Below are 20,849 nucleotides of genomic sequence, written 5' to 3' on the forward strand. Positions count from 1 at the left end.
GTGGGGTTCATACGATGATTCCCACATGATGGTATAGTACTGTGGGTCTGTCTGAAGTGATATATGTGCTGCAGACAGATGAGTGTCTAAGTAGGTTGTCACCGTTAGTATTGTAACACCTCTATTGCACTCTGAGGATGTTTCACCTAGAACTGTGTAAAGTTTATGTATACATTAGCCCGGCCCCAACCGGAAGCAGTACCTTGTGTGACTATTGCTGTGTTTGCCCCCCCCCCTAGCAATATCACCCCCATGCTGCAACCTATAAACAATTGGAGTGGGGACTGGAAGGTTTCCTCCCCTGCTCCAATTGCAGCAATTTTGACTTTGTTGTTTCTATTTCTTTCTTTAATTGACTTACAGCATTACAAATTTCTGATCATCTTACAAATGTTACCGAATACTACTTTTTCTACTTAACCCTTTCTTCCCTTATCCATCTTTTTCCTGCCCCCCATCCTTCTCGCAACTCCTCGACTTTGAGTCCAGCAGGTTGACCATTCTTAACATACATTATGCCATTATAGTTATAGCTCCTCCCTTTTCCCTTTATCATGTCAAACCACAATAAGCTACAGATAGTTACTTACAATATTATAGCCGGTCCTAGCCAATTTGATGCCCTATACAATATTCTGCTTGGTGCCCCCTAGCATTGCAGCTAGTTTCACCTCTGATGCAGCTCCCCTCTCCCAGCAAAGCATCCATAACCCAACAGCACAGATCCCATCAGCCATTGGCACAGGGATGTGCAGTCAGGGGAGTCATTAATGATTAAAATAATACAAAGAAGATACTTATGATACATATTCTGTGTCATAAGTATTTTCTTTATATTAATTTAATCCTTCTTATTGTTGCATAATGTGTGAAAATGATTTTGGAGGCACCGAAAGCGGTGCCTCCAGCTGCCACTTATAAAAAGCTGGAAGCCGGAGGTGAGCAGTGGGCGGGGACAAACAGAGGGCTGTAAAAGCCCATTTGAAAAACTAGTAAAAGAGGCACCTTTCCAAATGCCTCAGTGACAGGGTGCGCTTTCAGCCAATATGAAGACATGCCCCTGTCACTGAGGCCATCGAAAAGCCCCTTGCCCCCTTCTCCGTCGGTGCCCACCCTGCACTGCACCCTCACACACCTTTAGCAGCCGGCGGCGGCAGCAGAAGCCGTGACCCATGTTGGAAGAGGGAGACCACCGCTAACAGCAGCCCAGGAGGGTCGGGGCACGGGAGTGCTGTGCCCAGCGGAGCCTGCTCATCAATGTGGGCAGGAGATCAGGTGCATTGTGGCGATCGCAGGGCACCTGGCGCTGGGAAGCTGCGGCTGCTGGGGGAGATGTGTGTCCTCTCCTTCCGGACAAGCTCCGCTACTGAGACTTTGAGAAGTCCCGGCTGGAGCACTGCTGACGCGGGGAGGAGGAGAGGAGTCCCCGGCTGGGAGCAGCTGTGTCCTCCACCCGCCTAGCCCGGTGCATGGCTACCTTGCGAGACATAGTGGAAACTAAAAGGCCACAGTCTGGGCTGCCGTGAAATGTCTTCGCCTGTCATCCAATCAAACTGTGTGTCAGCTACATGCTGGACTTGCAGGACAGGGTGAGTATACGTTCATGTCCCTTGTCATCAATCATACTCCATGTCAGCCAGCCATAATTATATAAAATTATATAGAAGCAAACTGGGTGGCCACCAGTAAATTGCTATCAATGGTAACAGTTGTACATATTCAGTACTATTTTTCTGGAAAAATAGGTCCAGGAACTCCGGGTCTGGGAGTGGATCAATTAAATAAAAATAGATAGCGAGAGAGAGAGAGAGAGAGAGAGAGAGAGAGAGAGAGAGAGAGAGAGAGAGAGAGAGAGAGAGAGAGAGAGAGAGAGAGAGAGAGAGAGAGAGAGAGAGAGAGATGTTTATACTGTAATTAGAAGGAAGGCACTCACAGGGGACTTTAAAATAAAATTAATCTTATGGAAAGTACATTTTGGCCCAGAACAGGTTCCTGATGATGTCATATTTAATTAGAGGTTCAGGAACTGAGTTCCTGATGGTTCCTGCTGAAAAATAGCACTGTGCATATTAATATATAGCTGCATTTGTTATATTTAAAAATACACAGTGTACTGACTAAAAAAAAAAAAAAAAAAATCTGTCTTTTGCTTACAACCAATGTAATTTTACGAAGGCTGTGTGAGGCAAAAGATTTTGGCTGTGCAGCTTTGGAAGGAAATTTAAATTTTTGTGTGCCGCTTATATATAACTGGAAAATGACGTTCAGCATTTGTGTTAACTTTACTTCAAAATGATATTAAACATTTAAATATTCAAAACACAGCACACAATGTAGTTAATGGGTGAAACACACATTAATTGAGTCCACAACTGCAAAAAGGGACCACTGCTGCTTTGTGCGCTCTGTTGTAATGTCTGTGCGCACGCTCGTCGAGTTGTGTGCGCGCGCACGTGCGCACAGATTAGAGGGAACACTGCTTACAACCTAACACCATGCAGGACGTTTGACATTTGCCAGAGAACACCAAGATTGGCAAATTCGCCACTGGCACCGTGCTCTTCACAGATGAAAGCAGGTTCACACTGAGCACATGACAGACGTGACAGAGTCTGGAGACGCCAAGGAAAATGTTCTGCTGCCTGCAACATTCTCCAGCAAGACCTGTTTGGCAGTGGGTCAGTAATGGAGTTGCATTTCTTTGGAGGGAAGCACAGCCCTCTATGTGGTCGCCAGAGGTAGCCTGACTGCAATTAGGTACTGAGATGAGATCCTCAGACCCCTTGTGAGACCATATGCTGGTGCGGTTGGCGCTGGGATCCTCCTAATGCAAGACAATGCTAGACCTCATGTGGCTGGAGTGTGTCAGCAGTTCCTGCAAGATGATGGCATTGATGCTATGGACTGGCCCGCCCGTTCCTCAGACCTGAATCCAATTGAGCACATCTGGGACATCATGTCTCGCTCCATCCACCAACGCCACGTTGCACCACAGACAGGGGCGGATTTAGGAGCGAGGGCGCCCGTAGGCACAACAATAATGGCCGCCCCCCTGCCTAATTGTATTATTTTTATTAATTAAGCCCTCATTTGATAGAACAGGTAATACGACAGTTTACAGGGTCAGTATCTGCATGCCCTATCCATGTACACTCCATACAATATGAAATATGGAGCAGTACAGTGGAAATTGTGCAGTTACTGGTACATTTCAGGCTGATAGCACCAACAGAAGCATCCAAGGGCCGCTCCCAAACATGTGCCGCCCCTAGGCACGTGCCTCACGTGCCTAATGGGAAATTCGGCACTGACCACAGACTGTCCAGGAGTTGGCGGATGCTTTAGTCCAGGTCTGGGAGGAGATCCCTCAGGAGACCATCCGACACCTCATCAGGAGCATGCCCAGGCATTGTAGGGAGGTCATACAGGCATGTGGAGGCCACACAAACTACTGAGCCTCATTTTGCCTTGTTTTAAGGACATTACATCAAAGTTGGATCAGCATGTAGTGTGTTTTTCCACTTTAATTTTGAAATGAACATCAAATCCAGACCTCCATGGGTTAATAAATTTAATTTCCATTGATAATTTTTGTGTGATTTTGTTGTCAGCACATTCAACTATGTAAAGATCAAAGTATTTAATAAGAATATTTCATTAATTCAGATCTAGGATGTGTTATGTTAGTATTCCCTTAATTTTTTTGAGCAGTGTATATATATATATATATATATATATATATATATATATATATATATATATATCGCTTCACTTGTTGAACTTGACAAAGGGGTGTATTGAGCCCCTATTGTGGATATTTGCTCCTAGTAACGAAAAATATGTGTTTTATAAGACTGCATTGGTCTCAAAGTGTATGCTCACCTTAGGGAAGTGCCCTAAGGTGAGCATACACTTTGAGGGGCCTGGGAAACATTGGTGCTATACAGAGTTAACCAGATAAGAAACTGAGATCTATATAAAGATACCTTTACTGGGATATAGGGCCTGTTATACAGGTCAGTAAGAAGGAACTCCAATTGAGCTTGTTGGTTTACTGCATTGTATCAACCACTCATCAACTTTTTTTCTTATCTTTTATCCTGTTTCCATGAACGGATACCCTTGAAGGAACATTACTACAATAAAAGAGGAGTGATTTATACACCGTTATTGGGAAGACAACCCAACTTTGTCCATCACTTGTGTGTTTTTGTATATTTGGAATTTGGGGGGTTGGTATCCCCAGGTGTGACACGTTGCTGTAGTCAGGTTTGGCGCAGATATACCTCCACTACAGTCTTTGTTTCATTTATTACAATAAGCCGCCAAGGTCTTTGACTCAATGGAGTGGGAATATCTCTGGGAGATATTATGGAAATTTGTTTTAGGCCCCAAATTCATTAGATGGATTTGACTGCTGTACTCTTCCCCATTGACTCATGTATCCGTTAATGGATTTCTCACATCCCCTTTTTCGCTTGGGCGGGGTACTAGACAGGGCTGCCCTTTTTGCCATAGCAATAGAGCCGCTGGCTACTCTTATAAGAGACTCTCCTTGTAGGTATTACCATTGATGGACATGAGGATGTGGTCGCATTTTATGCGGACGATATGCTTCTGTTTCTTAATGATGCTTCTGCCTCGCTGACGACTCTTTTGCAGACCGTTGATTTGTTTGGATTTTACTCTGGCCTATTAATTAATTGAAACAAATCCAGTATTCTCCCTTTATCTGGAGTTATTCCAAGGATGCCCCCTGATACGGGCCTGTTACAGTGGGTGCTTCGGTTCAGGTATCTTGGTGTTTGGATTTCCTCTAATACTTTTAGAGAATATAATCTAGAACCGACCACGGAGGAGTTGAGGCGACGTATCCATGTTTGGAAGAAACTTCCACTTACCCTTGTGTATAAATCTCATCAAAATGGTGATTCTACCAAAATATATCTATTACAACATTCACCTATTTATATCCCCAAGACAGTTTTTAATAGTATAAATAGTATACTCTCTTCATTTATCTGGGGCAATCGGGCTTTGATGAAAGCCAAAACTGATGGTGAATTGGGCTTACCTAACTTGCATACTTATTATTTAGCAGCCCAGCATATGCACTTATCTAAGTGGATTTTGCAGAGAGATAGCTCTATGTTTGAGAGGTTCTATGCCGAGTCTTTGGGGCACTGCTTTACTCCTATTCAGTTTCTACTATCTGCACACTCTACTACTTCTCTTCCTCCTATATTACGGCAGTCAGTGTTAAGAGATATATTGATCAGCAATATATTGCTAGCAATACATTGCTGAGCAATATATTGCCCAGTGTCTCCTTTTCATCAGCGACCAGAGATGGTCGCTGATGAAAGGGAACCTCTGCCGGCGGTGCCGCAGAGGTAATTAGCTGGTCGCAGGAGCAAGCTCCTGCGACCAGCGATTAAAATGGGGCTGAAAACGGGAGCGCGCACCCGGCGATTTATCGCCGGGGCACACTTCCATCACTGGCAATATGGTCGCCTGCGACCATATTCCCAGTGATTATAGCCCCTATCGCCCCCGTATGTACACAGCTTAAATATGGTGTAAAGTCCACTCATACTATGGGTGGAGTGACACTGATGGAGAAACGCCTATATGGTTTAACTCTTTATGGCCTCGTGCTGGTCTTACTTCAATCTCACAATTATTTGATAACGGTGTTTTTAAATCCTTTCAACAGCTAAGAGAGGAATATGAAGTATCTAATAAGGCGTTTTATCGCTATTTACAGCTTAGACAGTCCAGGCACAGTTCGGCTCGGCACCTCCAGCCTTATCTGATTCACCGGTTAAGGAATTGCTTATAAATTTAGGCAATAGTGGCCAAATATCCACTTTATACACTAACCTCATTTTGCGTATATGTCCAGGTATATTCGCTACACTTAAGACTAAGTGGGAGCAAAATACAGGGATACTAGATAAAGAACAATGGTTACAGATATTAAGCTCCATTAAATATACTACCCCGTGTGTCAGGTTCCAACAGGTCTTTTTTTATACTTTGCATAGAACATATCGAACCTCAGTGTCTTTACACAGAGCTGGAATACGCCCTGATGATGCCCGTCCACAATGTGCCACCTCTAAGGATGATTCTTGGCACTTGCTCTGGTCATGTCCACCAATACAGGCTTTTTGGGAGGCGATATGGGCAGATATTTTGACAACCGAGCCATCACTCTTCTTCTAAGTTATGTCTATTTGCTCTAGACTTGGAGGAATTATACTCCCAGTCTCTATATAGATATGTCTTGTGTCTGACAACTCTAGTGAAAGTGATGATAGCCAGAAATTGGTTTGCTGCATCTTCTCCTAATATATTTAACTGGCGCGCATTGGTTAATGGGGATAAGGTCATTGGGTCACTGCCTAGTAGGTCAACAAGCATTAGGTCGACATGAGTTTAGGTCGACATGCAGTCAGGTCAACAAGACTTTAGGTGGACAGGGTCATTAGATTGACATGGGATTGGTCGACAGGGTCATTAGGTCGACATGGTTTTTTTTTACTGTTTTTTTTTTTTTTAGCTGACATGTGCCGACAGGCGGTATTTCATGCCCTACCATCCACTAGGTCGTGGCGGGAGAATAGAATAGTGTGCCGAGCATAGCAAGGCACTGTGCCCGAGCCATGCGAAGGGATGCTGTTGCTGTTGTATGTTTTAGTGTATATGTTGACTGTGTCACTTTTTCACTGTCGACCTTACCCATGTCGACCTAATGACCCTGTCGACCTAACCCATGTCGACCTTCCTGCATGTCGATCTAATGTTGTCGACCTAATGACTAACAACTTGCTGGTGACCAACTGATCCACACCCGGTTAATTAAGTATCTGGCCATGAACGGTTCACATATAGGGTGTGGTATATAATTCCGACAGTCATTAGTCAGACGTCGGAATCCCGACTGCACAGTGGGGGGAGCGCAATGAAGCCCCTTGCGGACTCGCTGCGCTCGCCACACTGCAGGCACGGTGGCGATATTCTCCCTCTATGGGGGTCGTGGACCCCCACGAGGGAGCAGTCGGGATTCCGAAGTCGGAGTATTGACTGTCGGAATCCCGACTGTCGGGGAGCCGTCCGGCACCCCACATATAGATCTAGAGGAACCTTGTCTCACTATTTCAACAAGTGGGATAGGTGGAATACCTCGCGCTTGGCTACACAAATATTAACTTCTGTATAATCTTAAGATTGTAAACCACATTAGGGCTAACCAACCATCACACCCTTATCTGTTACTTGCTGGGCTGATTGCTGCACATGAGCAGGGCCGGCGCTACCACTAGGCAGCTCTAGGCATTTGCCTAGGGCGCCGGCACCTGGAGGGCGGCAGTTCACCCCTCACCCCCAGCAAACTGTGTAAAAAACTTGCGGCCCCGGCGTCCCTGCAGTGCTGGGGCGGTCAGGGGTGTCCGTGCCGTAGGGGTACCTGCGGCGCCGTCATGTGTGTAAAGCTGGCTGCGGCCGGCAGGGTCCCTGTAGTGAATAGAAAATAACTAGCGCTATGCGCGCGGTGGCACGGGAAGCGCTAGTTATTTTCTATTCACTACAGGGACCCCGCCGACCGCAGCCAGCTTTATACACATGACGGAGCCGCAGGTACCCCTACGGCACGGACACCCCTGACCGCCCCAGCACTGCAGGGACGCCGGGGACGCAATTTTTTTACACAGGTACCACCCCCCCTCCCCCCGGCACCGGGGCGCCCCCACCCCGACTCGCCTGGGGCGCTCCGGTGCCTTGCAGGGCGCACATGAGGCCTGTGGAGGCCTTTTTTTTCTATTATAATCCTGTTATTCTTCAATTCTACCTCATTGCTATTGTTGAAATCGATAGAAAAACACAAGTGTTGTTACTTTAATGTAGTCTTTAATTGCATATATGTAAGCTGTACATTGAACATGACATATTTGCACGACAATTGTTTTATTTGTTTGTATGCTATTCATAAAAAGAATAAAATGACTCACGTTAAAAAAACAAAGGGCCTTAAGGTGGCCATACACACACAGATTTATCTTCAGATTTGTCTGGTTGGAACAAAAACAGGGTTATGGATGAGAGCAAATGACAGGTGACCATTTGCTCGGAAATGCTGAAAAACTGACAAACTGTCACTCATCCATAACCATGTTTTTGTTCCAACCAGCCAGATCTGCAGATAAATCTTACTAGTGTATGGGCACTGTTATTCTGATCTGAGCTCAGTACAAATTTGTTCTTAAAATGGGCAAAACCATGTGCACTACAGGTGGGGCAGATGTAACATGTATAGAGAGAGTAATGCTGTTTACACACCAAAACGATTTGGATTGGATGCAAATCGTATGCAAATCGGATCGTACGGTTTGCATACAATTTGCATACGATTTGCATACGATCCGATCCCCTCTGTATTCAGATGAATGGATCTTTTACAGATCCTACCTGCAGCAGGTAGGATCGGATTCGGATCCAATTCAGATCCAACCAAACAATTTTGACCAAATCTGCATCCAATCAGTCTGAATTGGATCCAGATTGATGGGATTGTGCCAAAATCATTTTGGTGTGTACCCAGCATTAGGTTTGTGTGTGTTATTTTGTTTCTGTGCAGGGTAAATACTGGCTGCATTATTTTTACACTGCAATTTAGATTTCAGTTTCAGCACACCCCACCCAAATTTAATTCTCTTTGCACAGGTTACATCTGCTCCACCTGCAGTGCACATGGTTTTGCCCATTTTAAGAACAAATTTGTACTGAGCTCAGATCAAAATAAGGCCCAAAGTGTCAGAGTGGGAGACTGATAAAAGCTATATAGGGTTAATAGGATGAGCGGCAATCATTTACACTTCAAAATCAAACAGGTTTCGCAGTGTAAATGATTGCTGCTTAAAAAAACTGGAGATTTCTTACCAAATCTCTCACTTTCTGATTCTCTCATCCTATTAAATCTCACCCATGATGTCTACATTTAAAACTCTAATGCTGTGTACACACAGAGCAATATGATTACTGGCAATATATTGCTCAGTGTTTTCCGTTTTCATCAGCGACCAGAGATGGTCGCAGATGAAAATGACACACTGCTGGGAGAAGAGGCAGGAGAAGTCGCTGGTCGGAGGAGCATGCTCCTTCGACCAGCGACCATTCAGGGTCTGAAAACGGGAGCGCGCACCCGGCGATTTATCGCTGGTGCCCACTCCAATCACTGGCAATATGGTCGCTCAGCTACCATATTGCCAGCGATTTTATGCCCGTGTGTACGCACTTTTAGTCATATTAGCCAATAACATTCCCGTTTTATTACCCCAGCTGAACTATTTTTGTTTGGTATAAATTTAATCAGGCTTGAGTCATCAAAATATCATTCAATACCTGCCGGGAGGCAGTATAAGTAGCATGGGATTCTACATTGGTATTTAAGATATAATTAGTCAATGCACTGTGCATAGATCGTTGTAATTCTTTATATTGTTAGTTGATCTCTTCTTGCAACAGAAGACATGATATGACCTCTCATCACCGGCGTGGTGATGAGAGGTCATATCATGGGGTGTGGTCAGAAACCACAATGTCACCCAAAAAGGACATTTCCGTGTGCGAGAGCAGGGAAGTCGAAAGCAATATATATCACATCCGGTGGAAGCTCCGTTCTCTCATCCAAGGAGCTCCCCATCCTCGGCCCCTGGAGAAGCGTGGTGGAGGTGGAGGAGGCTGCAGGGGACAGACGGAGAGGGCAGATGGAGGAGACGGTCGGAGGGGGCGAGTGGAGGTGGGGAGGCTGGAGGACAGAGCACACTAGCTCCGTCCTCCAGACGGACATGGCAGCCAGCGCTGTCGGCCCCCCGGCCCAGAGAGCACCATCGGCTGGTGGACCCCTGCCCCGACGCAGACCACCAGGTACGCCACGGCCGGAAGGAGGACCCCCGGCCACAACTGAAACACCTGGCAAGGCTACAGAGACAGCAGGGATTCCCAGCCTGCAGGCCCTGGTCGAGAAGGACTGCTGTTACCCACCTGGCTGCTGCAATGGCCAGTAGCGCCGCTGATGGCTGCCTAGGCACTGTGTAGCTCAGCGGGTATGTGTTCCCTGTGTGATAACTGTACCGTCTCTGCCTATATTGTTACCCACCTGGCTGCTGCAATGGCCAGTGGCGGCGCTGATGGCTGCCTCTGCGCTGTGCAGCTTGGCGAGTATGTGTTCCCTGTGTTATACTGTACCGTCTCTGCCTATATTGTTACCCACCTGGTTGCTGCAAGGAGCAGTGGTGCCGCGGCTGGCTATGCGCTGTGCAGCTCGGCGGGTATGTGTTCCCTGTGTTATACTGTACTTTCTCTGTCTATATTGTTACCCACCTGGCTGCTGCAATGGCCAGTGGCGGCGCTGATGGCTGCCTATGCGCTGTGCAGCTCGGCGAGTATGTGTTCCCTGTGTTATACTGTACCGTCTCTGCCTATATTGTTACCCACCTGGTTGCTGCAAGGACCAGTGGTGCCGCGGCTGGCTGGCTATGCGCTGTGCAGCTCGGCGGGTATGTGTTCCCTGTGTTATACTGTACCGTCTCTGCCTATATTGTTACCCACCTGGCTGCTGCAATGGCCAGTGGCGGCGCTGATGGCTGCCTATGCGCTGTGCAGCTCGGCGAGTATGTGTTCCCTGTGTTATACTGTACCGTCTCTGCCTATATTGTTACCCACCTGGTTGCTGGAAGGACCAGTGGTGCCGCAGCTGGCTGCCTAGGCGCTGTGCTGCCCAGCGAATTTATGTTCCCTGCATCTATAACTCCCAGGATACATCTAGACCACACCTGTATGTGTTATGTATATCTCTACTGTCACTGCTTAACTGTTACCTAACTGGCTGTTGCACAGCAATCCAAACCAAACTCCTAGTATGCGCGAGTATACCTGGCCAATAAAGTTGATTCTGATTCTGATATATAGTCAATTCAAGAGAAAGATCCATGGACCGCTGAATGAAATGTATACGGTCTATCATTGGGGTTAAAGATCTGCCAATAAATGCTCCACTAGCAATCGAGAAATGTGACACCATTGGTGGGCAGATAACATGGGGGGGTCTAGGTGATTTGTCCAAAGAAGGGTCAGAAATCATGTTAAAGTCTCCACCCACAATTAGCTCATAGTTGGATCTACCATATAAGTTGATATGGGCCCTTATTCAGATCTGATCACAGTACAAATTTGTTCTCAAATGGGCAAAACCATGTGCACTGCAGGTGGGGCAGATGTAACATGTATAGAGAGAGTTAAATTTGGGTGGGGTGTGTTGAAACCTAAATCTAAATTTCAGTGTAAAAATAATGCAGCCAGTATTTACCCTGCACAGAAACAAAATAACTCACCCAAATCTAATGGTGTGTACACACAGGGGGTTATTCTAGTTCACTCTTTCTGACAAATTCCTTCTTAGATGGACAAAACCATGTGCACTGCAGGTGGGGCAGATGTTACTTGTGCAGAGAGAATTAGATTTGGGTGGGGTTTTACTTCAAAGAAAGATCTATATTGAAGTGTAAAAATAAAGCAGCCAGTATTTACCCTGCACAGAAACAAAATATCTCACCCAAATCTAATTCTCTCTGCACATTTTACATCTGCCCCCCTGCAGTGCACATGGTTTTGTCCATCTAAGAAGGATTTTGTCAGAAAGAGTGAAGTAGAATAAGGCCCACGGTCCACATGCCGTGCGATGCGATCTGATCGCAATGGGAATTGCATCGCTTGGCATGAAGAGGGCAGCACCGATACCTGTCACAGGAGACAGGGGCACAGATGGCAGGGGCCGCGGCACAGGAACAGCTTCCCCCCGCCGCATACATCAGTGGACACCAACAGACCTCCGCAGTGACCCGGAAGTCTATACAGCGGACTTCCGGGTCACTGCGCATCAGCCCTGCAGCCCAAGTAGAAGCCCCTCTGGCCGCCAGAGCTATGTAAGTATAAAGGCACAGAGACTATATAGTGCAGATCTGCACTATATAGTCTTTGCTGCCCTCCCTATGTCGCTGCCGATTTGTGCTCACTGGGGAGCGTGCATCGGCAGCGCATCAGGCTCGCAAGCCCTACAAAGTACACAATCGGCTTGCGATATGGTTTCCGATGTGCACTATATCGGCAACATTGGAAGCCATATCGCCCCCGTGTGTACACACCATAACTCTTTCTATACATGTTACATCTGCCCCACCTGCAGTGCACTTGGTTTCACCCATTTTGAGAACAAATTTGTACTGCGATCAGATCTGAATAAGGGCCATGGTCTGATTAAGGCTAATTGCTCAGTATTGGGGGCATATAAATTCACAAGGGTATATTTAATATCATAAATTTGAACAGCAAGTAATTTTTATCACCCTTCTGGGTCTATGACAGAATTAATGACAGTATATGGCAGTTGTTTAGCAAAAAGTATCGCAACCCCACGAGATTCGGAGTGGAAAGATGCAGATATACAATCATTAATCCAACTATCACTTAGCCTAGTGGTATCCCCCTTTCTAATGTCAGGTTTAAGTTTTTTAAGAGAGGAAGCTATTTTATTTACATTTTATAGGTGTATTTAAACCCCCTACATTCAATGATATAACTTTAATGGAAAATGGGACCTGTGATGGGGCATTTACATTAGACTGGAGTCAGTGGTGTAACAATAGCCCGGTCGCACAGAGGCGCTGAGTAAGTGTAGGCGCCTGGGGTCTGCAGGGCTATCGATGCACTGCACTGCCCTTCCTCACCCCGCTGGTGCTTCTTGCCATTGCTGCAGCCGCGTGTGTTGCCGGGACCCGCAGATCTACTTGTCTGCGGTCCCGGCTCTCCTCCTGGCTGGCTTCTGCAACGCTAATAAAAAAAATTGCTCACACAAAATGTCCGCCCCCCTTAACAGCAGACATTTTTTGAGGACTTTATTTTTTTCCCCTCAAAAAGTGTCTGCTGTTAAGGGGGCGGACATTTTGTGTGAGCTATTTTTTCCATTAGCACTGCAGGAGCCATTCGGGAGGAGAGCTGGGACCGCAGACAAGTAGATCTGCGGGTCCCAGCTGATTTTATAGTTTTATAGTTTTATAGTTAAGCCACTGATTGGAGTGGTGCACTCATCCTATACCAGTCAAGGGGAAGAAAAGGTAAACAAACTCTTTCACAAAAAAAGGTCATGCCAGTGACCAGTCCCAGCAAGCAGGGACAACAACAGATAAAGAGGTGGGTAGGGTAGGACTCAGACGCACCACACAGCACAACATTGCACAGAAACAATGCTTCAATACATTTTCAAAAGTTTTCCTGTCCAAAAAGTAAACATACCGATTTCCAAGAGCTATCTCAGAAACAGGCAAACTCTTCAACACATAACAAAACATCAAATGCAAACAAATACAAAATAAGAGTTCCAGAAAAAAAGAATGAAACCTGAAGACATAAACTCCATTGTGTTATCAGAAGTGAGTAAAACAAGTTCAATCTAAACCAATAATGCTATTCAGCTCATGGCCTAGAAGAGGAACCAATGTGTAAGTGTAGGGGGAGAAGCCACTGGGGGTGCTCTGCGGTATGATGTGAGTACAGGTGTCATCAGGATTGTGAAATATACATGTACGTCCATTCTCAGTATTTTTATTTTGCTGGGTACATCAATGCAAATCGCTTATTTTTATCAACCAAATATTTACAGATTGGGGAGAATTCTTTCCACTTCTGGGTTACCGCGACTCGGGCCACATTTTATGAAAATACGACACTGTCAGACAGGCGGCCACATGGGCATGTAATCCTAACATTAAACCATTACTCCTTGTAATGTCTATGGCAGGATTGTCCAGACTGCAAACCATGGCCCTCCAGCTGTTGTGAAAGCTGAAGTCCCATAATATCCTGCCACAGTTTTGTTATTAGGAAATGCTAAAACTATGGCAAGGCATGCTGGGAATTGTAGTTTAACAACAGCTGGAGGGTCACAGTTTGGACATGCCTGGTATGGCCAACCCGCCATGGCAGTACTATACAGCTGTCAGTAGGTTATATGCTGTTGGGCTACATCCCATCCTGCAGCATGTTTCCCAGCCCACAGACAGCCAGGCGCAAACGCAGCAGCAGCCTGGCTATAACCGGTGAAATCCGGCACGGTAGGGGGGGCGCTTACAGCATTTCTACTCGGAAAAACGGCATGCTGGGAATTGTAGTTCCACCCCAGCTGTCACAGGCCCATTAGTTCCCGCTCGTTGCTCCGCCCCGTCCTCACACATCGCACTCGGCTCTCCGCACACGCACATACCCCGTCCGCCCTATGGCTACCGATACCCTGCCCCGGGCCGCGGCCCCGTCACTGACCTCGCTGTTGCTGACCTGCAGCTGATAGAAATCCTTGCTGGGCGCCGGTGCCAGCCCGTTCCCCTCGTACAGAACCACCGGCAACAGGGCCGCCATCTTAGACGCTTGCGCGGTTGCCAGGGAGACCGAGGCGGATCACCCCCCTTCCCCACAGGGATCCCTGCGCGCAGAGGCGGAGAATTCTCCTCCGAGATCCATCCGCTTCGCATTACATCCCGAACAATAAGCAGTGGACACATAACACTTCCACCGGGGGACTCAGACACACGGAGGCGGCTCACCGTGTTGTGTAACTGCCTACTCGGCAGGGGGGTGACCCTGGCGGAAATAAAACCGAGTTGAACCGGCGGAGGGGGTTCTGTGGGGACAGCCAACTGTACCTGAAAATCTTTTTTGTTAAGAGAAACCGACGGTTCATAAAGCGAAAAAAAAAATACACCCTCAGCAAGCGGACGGGCAGGTTCGCCACCACAGCCAGGGAGTAAGCAAGGCGCAATTCGAATCCAACCCGGGGAGGGGGGGGAGGGGATCACGGCAGTCGTCCCCGGGACCTGCGTTTCCCCTTTTTAGTAAAGTAGTCCGCGGAGGGATACCGGCTAGGCCCGTCTCTGACACTATGAAGTAGTTCGGTCGGTAGCGGAAAGATCCAGAGCGATAAAGTAGTGCGCGGAGGGATCTGGCCTCGAGTCCTCAGCTGATCGGTGAGAAGCAGGATCCGGAGAGCAGCGGAGACACCGGGGGGAGTGCGGCGGTGGTGGCGGAGGAGACAGAGGTATATGGGGCTGGCTGGGGATTGCTAATGGCTGCTGTGAGAGTTCTAGGAAGTGCTCAGACAGCCGTGTTATTGGGAGTGAGGACGCCAGGTTGGCTGATGGGGTGATAATAATAATAACACATGTACACAGTGCGTTACAATAGGACGCTGCTGCGATAAACGTGTACATATAGCATTGTCCACATATACAGTACAGCTGCCTCTGTGCCTGCTGGGCCTTGTGTTTGTGTCCATGTTATCAGCCTCATAGCTGGTTACTGCTGGGCCTGGGACAAGTCTCAGAGGCCTAGAATTATATATAGTGTGTAAACACACAATGCCTCTATGGATGTTGTACTAGGATTAATGCACAAATCCTATTAGCATGGCCTACAGCTAACAGTCATTTATTAACCAGGGATCTATGTTATTGGGCAAGGTGCTGCTACATTTACAAGTTTATTTGAGTGTAATCCATTGTTCAGGAAAGGTACAATTGTAATTTATCACTGATCTAATTTGTAGAGCAGGCTATACATAATGATGGTGGAATCAGACCTTTGGTATGAGTTGGCCTTTAGGATTTATGTCCATACTATGGATGTGTTGCTGGAACAGGCTTCTTGTACAGAATACTGCATAATGGTTCATAGCCTTACTATTTCCCTATTTGTATATTGTCTTTTTATTATTTTCCTGTCACATTTCAAAACCATTGCATATCCTCTGTTATAGCAGGGGTTTTACAGGATTTCTAGAACTGTACAGGGAATTGCATGTGTGGCTCATATTGTCCTCAGCCACCATGGTCATGTTTATTCATGACATCACTAAAATAATCTCCTTGCAGGTTTGATGTGGCCAGTCATAATTTATTTGGCACATATCCCCTTCTCCTAATCCTGTGCCCCTCTAAGGGGTATGTCTGGAGCTAGGTTCTTTGTCACATCCAGCTTCCTGTTATTGTTCTTACTGGAGGATTTGGCCTAGTGACGTTCTAGGTGCTAGAACTGATTAATTCCCACTGTACTATCTCCTCACAGCTGAGCTTTGTGTGGAGTGCTAGTAAGGTGACAGAGATTTAAGGAATAGCTTTTCTTGGTGTCCTAGAGGTCAGTAGAGTGCATTTGCCTCTGACCTCAGTGTGTTGATTTTGGCGGAGTCGTGTATAGTTTGTGGGTTATGAAGAGTTATTTTTGTTTTGGTCTGTAACATAACTGAGAAAGCTATGGTTATGGTGTCTATACGTGTTGTTGTACAGATGCTGTCAGGCTGCGGTGTATAATGGAGTGACATGTCAGATATCAGGGTCTCCCTGTGTTCTCCTAAGCAGGACTGCTGCACGCAGGCGCACTAAAAAGGGGGAGGGGTGGGGGGTTAGCCTGCTCAGGCACATGGCAGTATTTAAGAGATGTCCCTTCAGGTAAACAAATGGGATACACTTCTATTGTGTGACCTGTGCTGAATATTAATTACGCACATACTTCAGATGTGTTACATCATAGAAAATACACTATTCTGAAAGTCTGTCTCCTTGCTATGTTTAGGCCCTATTTTACTAGATCATAAACAAACCTAATTATCGATTACTGCATATACTTCTATTGTGTGAATGGGAGAACTACATTAACATGTTTATGGTAAGGTTTGTCTTTTCTTAACTTACAGTATGTGTGAGGTAAGTGGCTGTAAATCTGCATTACTGCTTATATTGTATTTTTCTGTTTAACTGTAATGACCAGATGAAAGTTTGTGTAAATCCTATAAAATAACTTGTTAAATCTTATTTATTTTAGGTACCATACTATTTTTGAAGACCTTGTACCTGCTAATTATAAGTTACTGTAATTTTGTTGGTCAGTTTTTTTTATTTTTTTTATTAAACAGATGGTAAGAAAGGTGGGGACATTGGTGGGAATTCAGTTGCCAATATTTATTTATTTAATTTTTTTTATATAGCGCATACATATTCCACAGCGCTTTACAGAGTATAATATCAATATATTATACCACCAGGAACATCACATACTACCAACATAGTGGTGCGAGGAGAAAATAACAGAAACTGGTATTTATTTGCGCAGACTGGCATCACAGCGATGCCCGGGACAGATTGTCCTAAATTGAATCATCCCTGGTCTGCAGATTGAGCTGCCTAAACTAGCAGTGGCTATGTTTTTTTTTGTTTTTTTTCTTACCCCCGTTTCTCAGCTTTTCCTACAAATCCTCATCGCTGTTCGTGTTCATTCTAGCACCCACCATCTTTGAAAACCCATGCAGTTCCTCTGCCCTGTCTGCTGTAGTGCTTCTAGCACAGTGTGGCCTGTATATCAGCACTGATATGCACACCAGACCTTTGCTAGAAATCTCACAGCAGACAGCAACACCCCAGGCAGGGAAGAGGAACTGCATGGGTTTTCAAAGATGGCGGGTGCTAGAATGAACACTAGCTGTGCTTTTATAATGGGCATATATATCAGTTATTGGGGTTTAGTCCCAATAATTGTCACTTTTTTTTTTAATATGCTGCAATAAGAAATTAGGTACCAACCAAATGTGAGAAAACTTATGGGAACAGTCTCCAAAAGCATCAGCATTCATTTCCCCTCCTTTTGGGATCGCTGGTCGCTACTATACATGCTCTCATCTGACCACACATCTGTGACTTCCACTGTTGGAGACTGTGGAACACTTCATATTCAGTGGTGTCCTGGACTGTTAGGGGGTCATTCAGTTTGCAGCAATGTGCTGCATAGTGATGAAGTGGTTGGAGATAAAGAATCAATCTTTACACTGACCCTACACTCTCAGGTCACTCTCAAGGCCCCCATCCACTAGTGGGATATGGGCACTTTTCATGTGATTCCAACAAATTGTTGCGACTGATGGCATCACATAGCCTGTCCTTTTCCTGCATGTGCGAGGTGCGTTCCTGTGCTCATCCCAATCTCCGATATCATGGCTGCACAAGGATCTATCTGATCTCATGTCACATTTATTGTAAGCAAAAGGACCACATACGATGTATCATGTGTGGTCCAGCTGTTGTTGGGGTGTTATATGCGATTCCTTGCACTAGTGGTGGTGGGCTTTTACTGGTTTCATCTAACAGCTTCATGTTCTGACACCTAATAGTCATATGATACACCAATTGGTGAATCGCCGTAACAAATTTAATGGTATTACAAAACTTTGTTTTGGAGAACAGATCTTCTGGTCTTTGTTCATCTTCAAATTTTCCTATAATGGCATGTGTTCTTTTTTTATTATTATTTCCAAGTCCTCTTTGGGCATGATTCAGAGATGAATGTAAAGCTGTGTACACACGCTTCGATTTCCCCCCCCCCCCCCCCCCTGTTTTCGATTCAATTTTGCTTATAGAAACAATAGTGAATGGTTTTTAGGACACTTTCGATCTGCATTCGATGCGCGCTCCCGTTTTCTCAATCGAAAAGAAAAGAAAAATAGACTATGCAGCCAAGGAAATCTCGAATTTGATCCAGTAAATCGAATGAGTACATTGTACCTACACTGTGAAATTGAATGCAAAAGTACAGATCTAATGCCAAATTGAATGGGAAGATCTAATGCCAGATCTAAGAGCATCGAATCTAAAGCAAAACGAAGTGTGTGTGTGTGTGTACATAGCCTATCCCTGATTATGGGCGTCTGTTCATGTCTATTCCCATCATGCATATTAAGTGACCCCAAGCTGCGGGCTTATTGACAAGCTTCTGAGTTAGGTGTAAGCGGAGCTTGCTAGCATTCCTGGAAACGTGGGTGTGTCATGTAGTTTTCTGGGAGTGCCGATTCTAGGCTTTATGTATTCACATGCAGATGTCCTGGCTTTGGCTGAGCAGTTAGTGGCCATTGTGTGTAAGCTTTGGCTTAATCAGATATCCGATATGCCAAACATTGCGACCGGTGGTCTGATGCTGCATCTTCATATGCAGCACTCTGTCTTTTTACTACAGATACCTCTTGTAGCATTTCTACACATGTTCTACATCCATCTCTGAATCTGGCCCTTTGTCAGATAATTAAGCCCCATATACACTTGAGGCTATTTGAAAATATATTGCTCAGAAAGGGCACTTTTATTGATGTCTAGTGCAGTGGTTTCCATCTTTAAATGGGCGTGAGCTACTCCAGACAAAATAAACCTCCTAAAGAGCTACTAGAATACAAAATTTGCCTAATAACGGAAAAACGCCCTTTACACATTATGCCACACACTGTAATGCTTATTACACATTATGCCAGGCACATTGTGCCCCTGTCTCGATAGGCCGCACACTCTGTTCAACAGTAAGGCTTCTATTTAATTTAAAATTACTTGCTCATTGCCAGAGGTGCAATGCTTTCTCCATGACAAGTGGCATAAGCTCTAAGCGCTCCTGGCATTTCTGGGTAATGCTGCAGCGCTATTCTCCCTATGAGACACTAGAGAACAAATATGACCTCTAGCATCTCTCCTCCTCCGAGGTGGAAGTACTGGGGAAGGCGACGAGTGGAGGAGTGGTCCATCAATCCGTATTGCCAAGGTGAGCTACCAGTAGATCGCAATCTTGGGTCTAGTGTGTACGCGCAGTGATGTGCGCTCCCAAGCAACTTTAATGGTCTACTGAACATGCAAGTCGATTTTGGCTGTATCACCAATGAGCTACATGTTCAGTGTTTACAAATAATATTCAGTGTGTCTACTCAATTTTGCCACCTGATATTACTGGCTGCGGACAGGATTGGGCTTAAGTCTGTTAGAAAACTGATCTGTAGTTCTGCCAATACATTTACAGATTTCATAGATGCCTGCACACCTGTGTATGCTAACATATATTAGGATTGCCATCTTGGCCATTTATGACTAGTTACCAGTTCCTCAAAATGATGGAACAACATAACAATAATGTTGGCTACGGTGTCTTTGCATGGCCAAACAGAGCAACACATGAAATTCCCTACCATATATTCCAGGGCTACCTTTAATCCTTTCTATATCAAAATATATATTTATTAACATGTGTTTGACTTAGAAGTTAAATTTTGATTGAATGTAATAATGATTAGCCAATAAAAGGAGAAAACCACTCACCTGGGGAAAAAAAGACTTCTTGGGCTGTTATACACTTTACTACGCAATGAGGAAAGTTTTAACAAATAGATTTATGGTGTGGTGTAATGCCGCTCGGAAGGTGCGTGCGATTCTGGCTGAACCTGGACTTTTTTCATTTTTAAAGGGGCAGTCGCAAGGCATGGTTTTGCCTTGCAAATAATTGCAACAACAAAAATTGAGTTTGGCTGGCATTCAGCGCAGCCGCTGAATTTGGGCAGCATTACTTCTCACCACTAGTGTCTGATAAAGCAATGAAGCAAGGACATTCAATCTAGTCTAGCACTTGTGCTAGAATCAATGTTTGGCTGACCTGCTGATGATGATCATTGGCATAAGTGTATTTACTGCTGGGCTTCTAATTGAAGCCCTATACAAGCTAGGGCAAATGGTGCGTGATTATGATTGGGATATAACTGTTATTCTCTGATTTATATAGATTGGTATTCCTAGGCTATAAACATGCTGCCTGGCACCATGTTGCTCAGTAACCCTGGAGTAGACTATTTGTGTTCATTTCAGAAGTCGAGCAGTCAAAGCACAAGCAAGCACTTCTAAGGAGTGGGCGTGCTTACAATGTACTGAAACCAATGTGCATACTGCTCAGCAGGT

At 45.4% G+C, this 20,849-nt stretch overlaps 2 protein-coding genes across 12 annotated transcripts in view; one reads left to right on the forward strand and one right to left on the reverse strand.

The window, feature by feature from the left end:
• The window catches only part of FBXO36 (F-box protein 36), a 72,651-nt gene extending 57,693 nt beyond the window's left edge, over window positions 1-14,958 (reverse strand). For 2 of the 5 annotated variants that reach the window (XM_083178341.1, XM_083178339.1), the window contains exon 1: window positions 14,374-14,485. Coding sequence is in view for 2 of the 5 variants with exons in the window: in XM_083178337.1 (XP_083034463.1) it covers window positions 14,374-14,469 (96 nt within the window). In the remaining 3 variants the exon portion in view is untranslated. Of the gene's footprint in view, window positions 1-14,373 lie in introns of all 5 variants that reach the window. The other 3 variants (XM_083178338.1, XM_083178337.1, XM_083178340.1) reach the window with 3 other exon arrangements.
• Window positions 14,542-20,849, forward strand: part of TRIP12 (thyroid hormone receptor interactor 12) — a 94,808-nt gene continuing 88,500 nt past the window's right edge. For all 7 annotated transcript variants that reach the window (XM_083178327.1, XM_083178330.1, XM_083178329.1 and 4 more), the window contains exon 1: window positions 14,542-15,145. The gene's annotated coding sequence lies outside the window, so the exon portion shown is untranslated. The remainder of the gene's footprint in view (window positions 15,146-20,849) is intronic.

This window comes from Crinia signifera, chromosome 3 (assembly GCF_055691185.1).
Source record: "Crinia signifera chromosome 3, ASM5569118v1, whole genome shotgun sequence".
NCBI classification, from domain to species: Eukaryota; Metazoa; Chordata; class Amphibia; order Anura; family Myobatrachidae; genus Crinia; species Crinia signifera.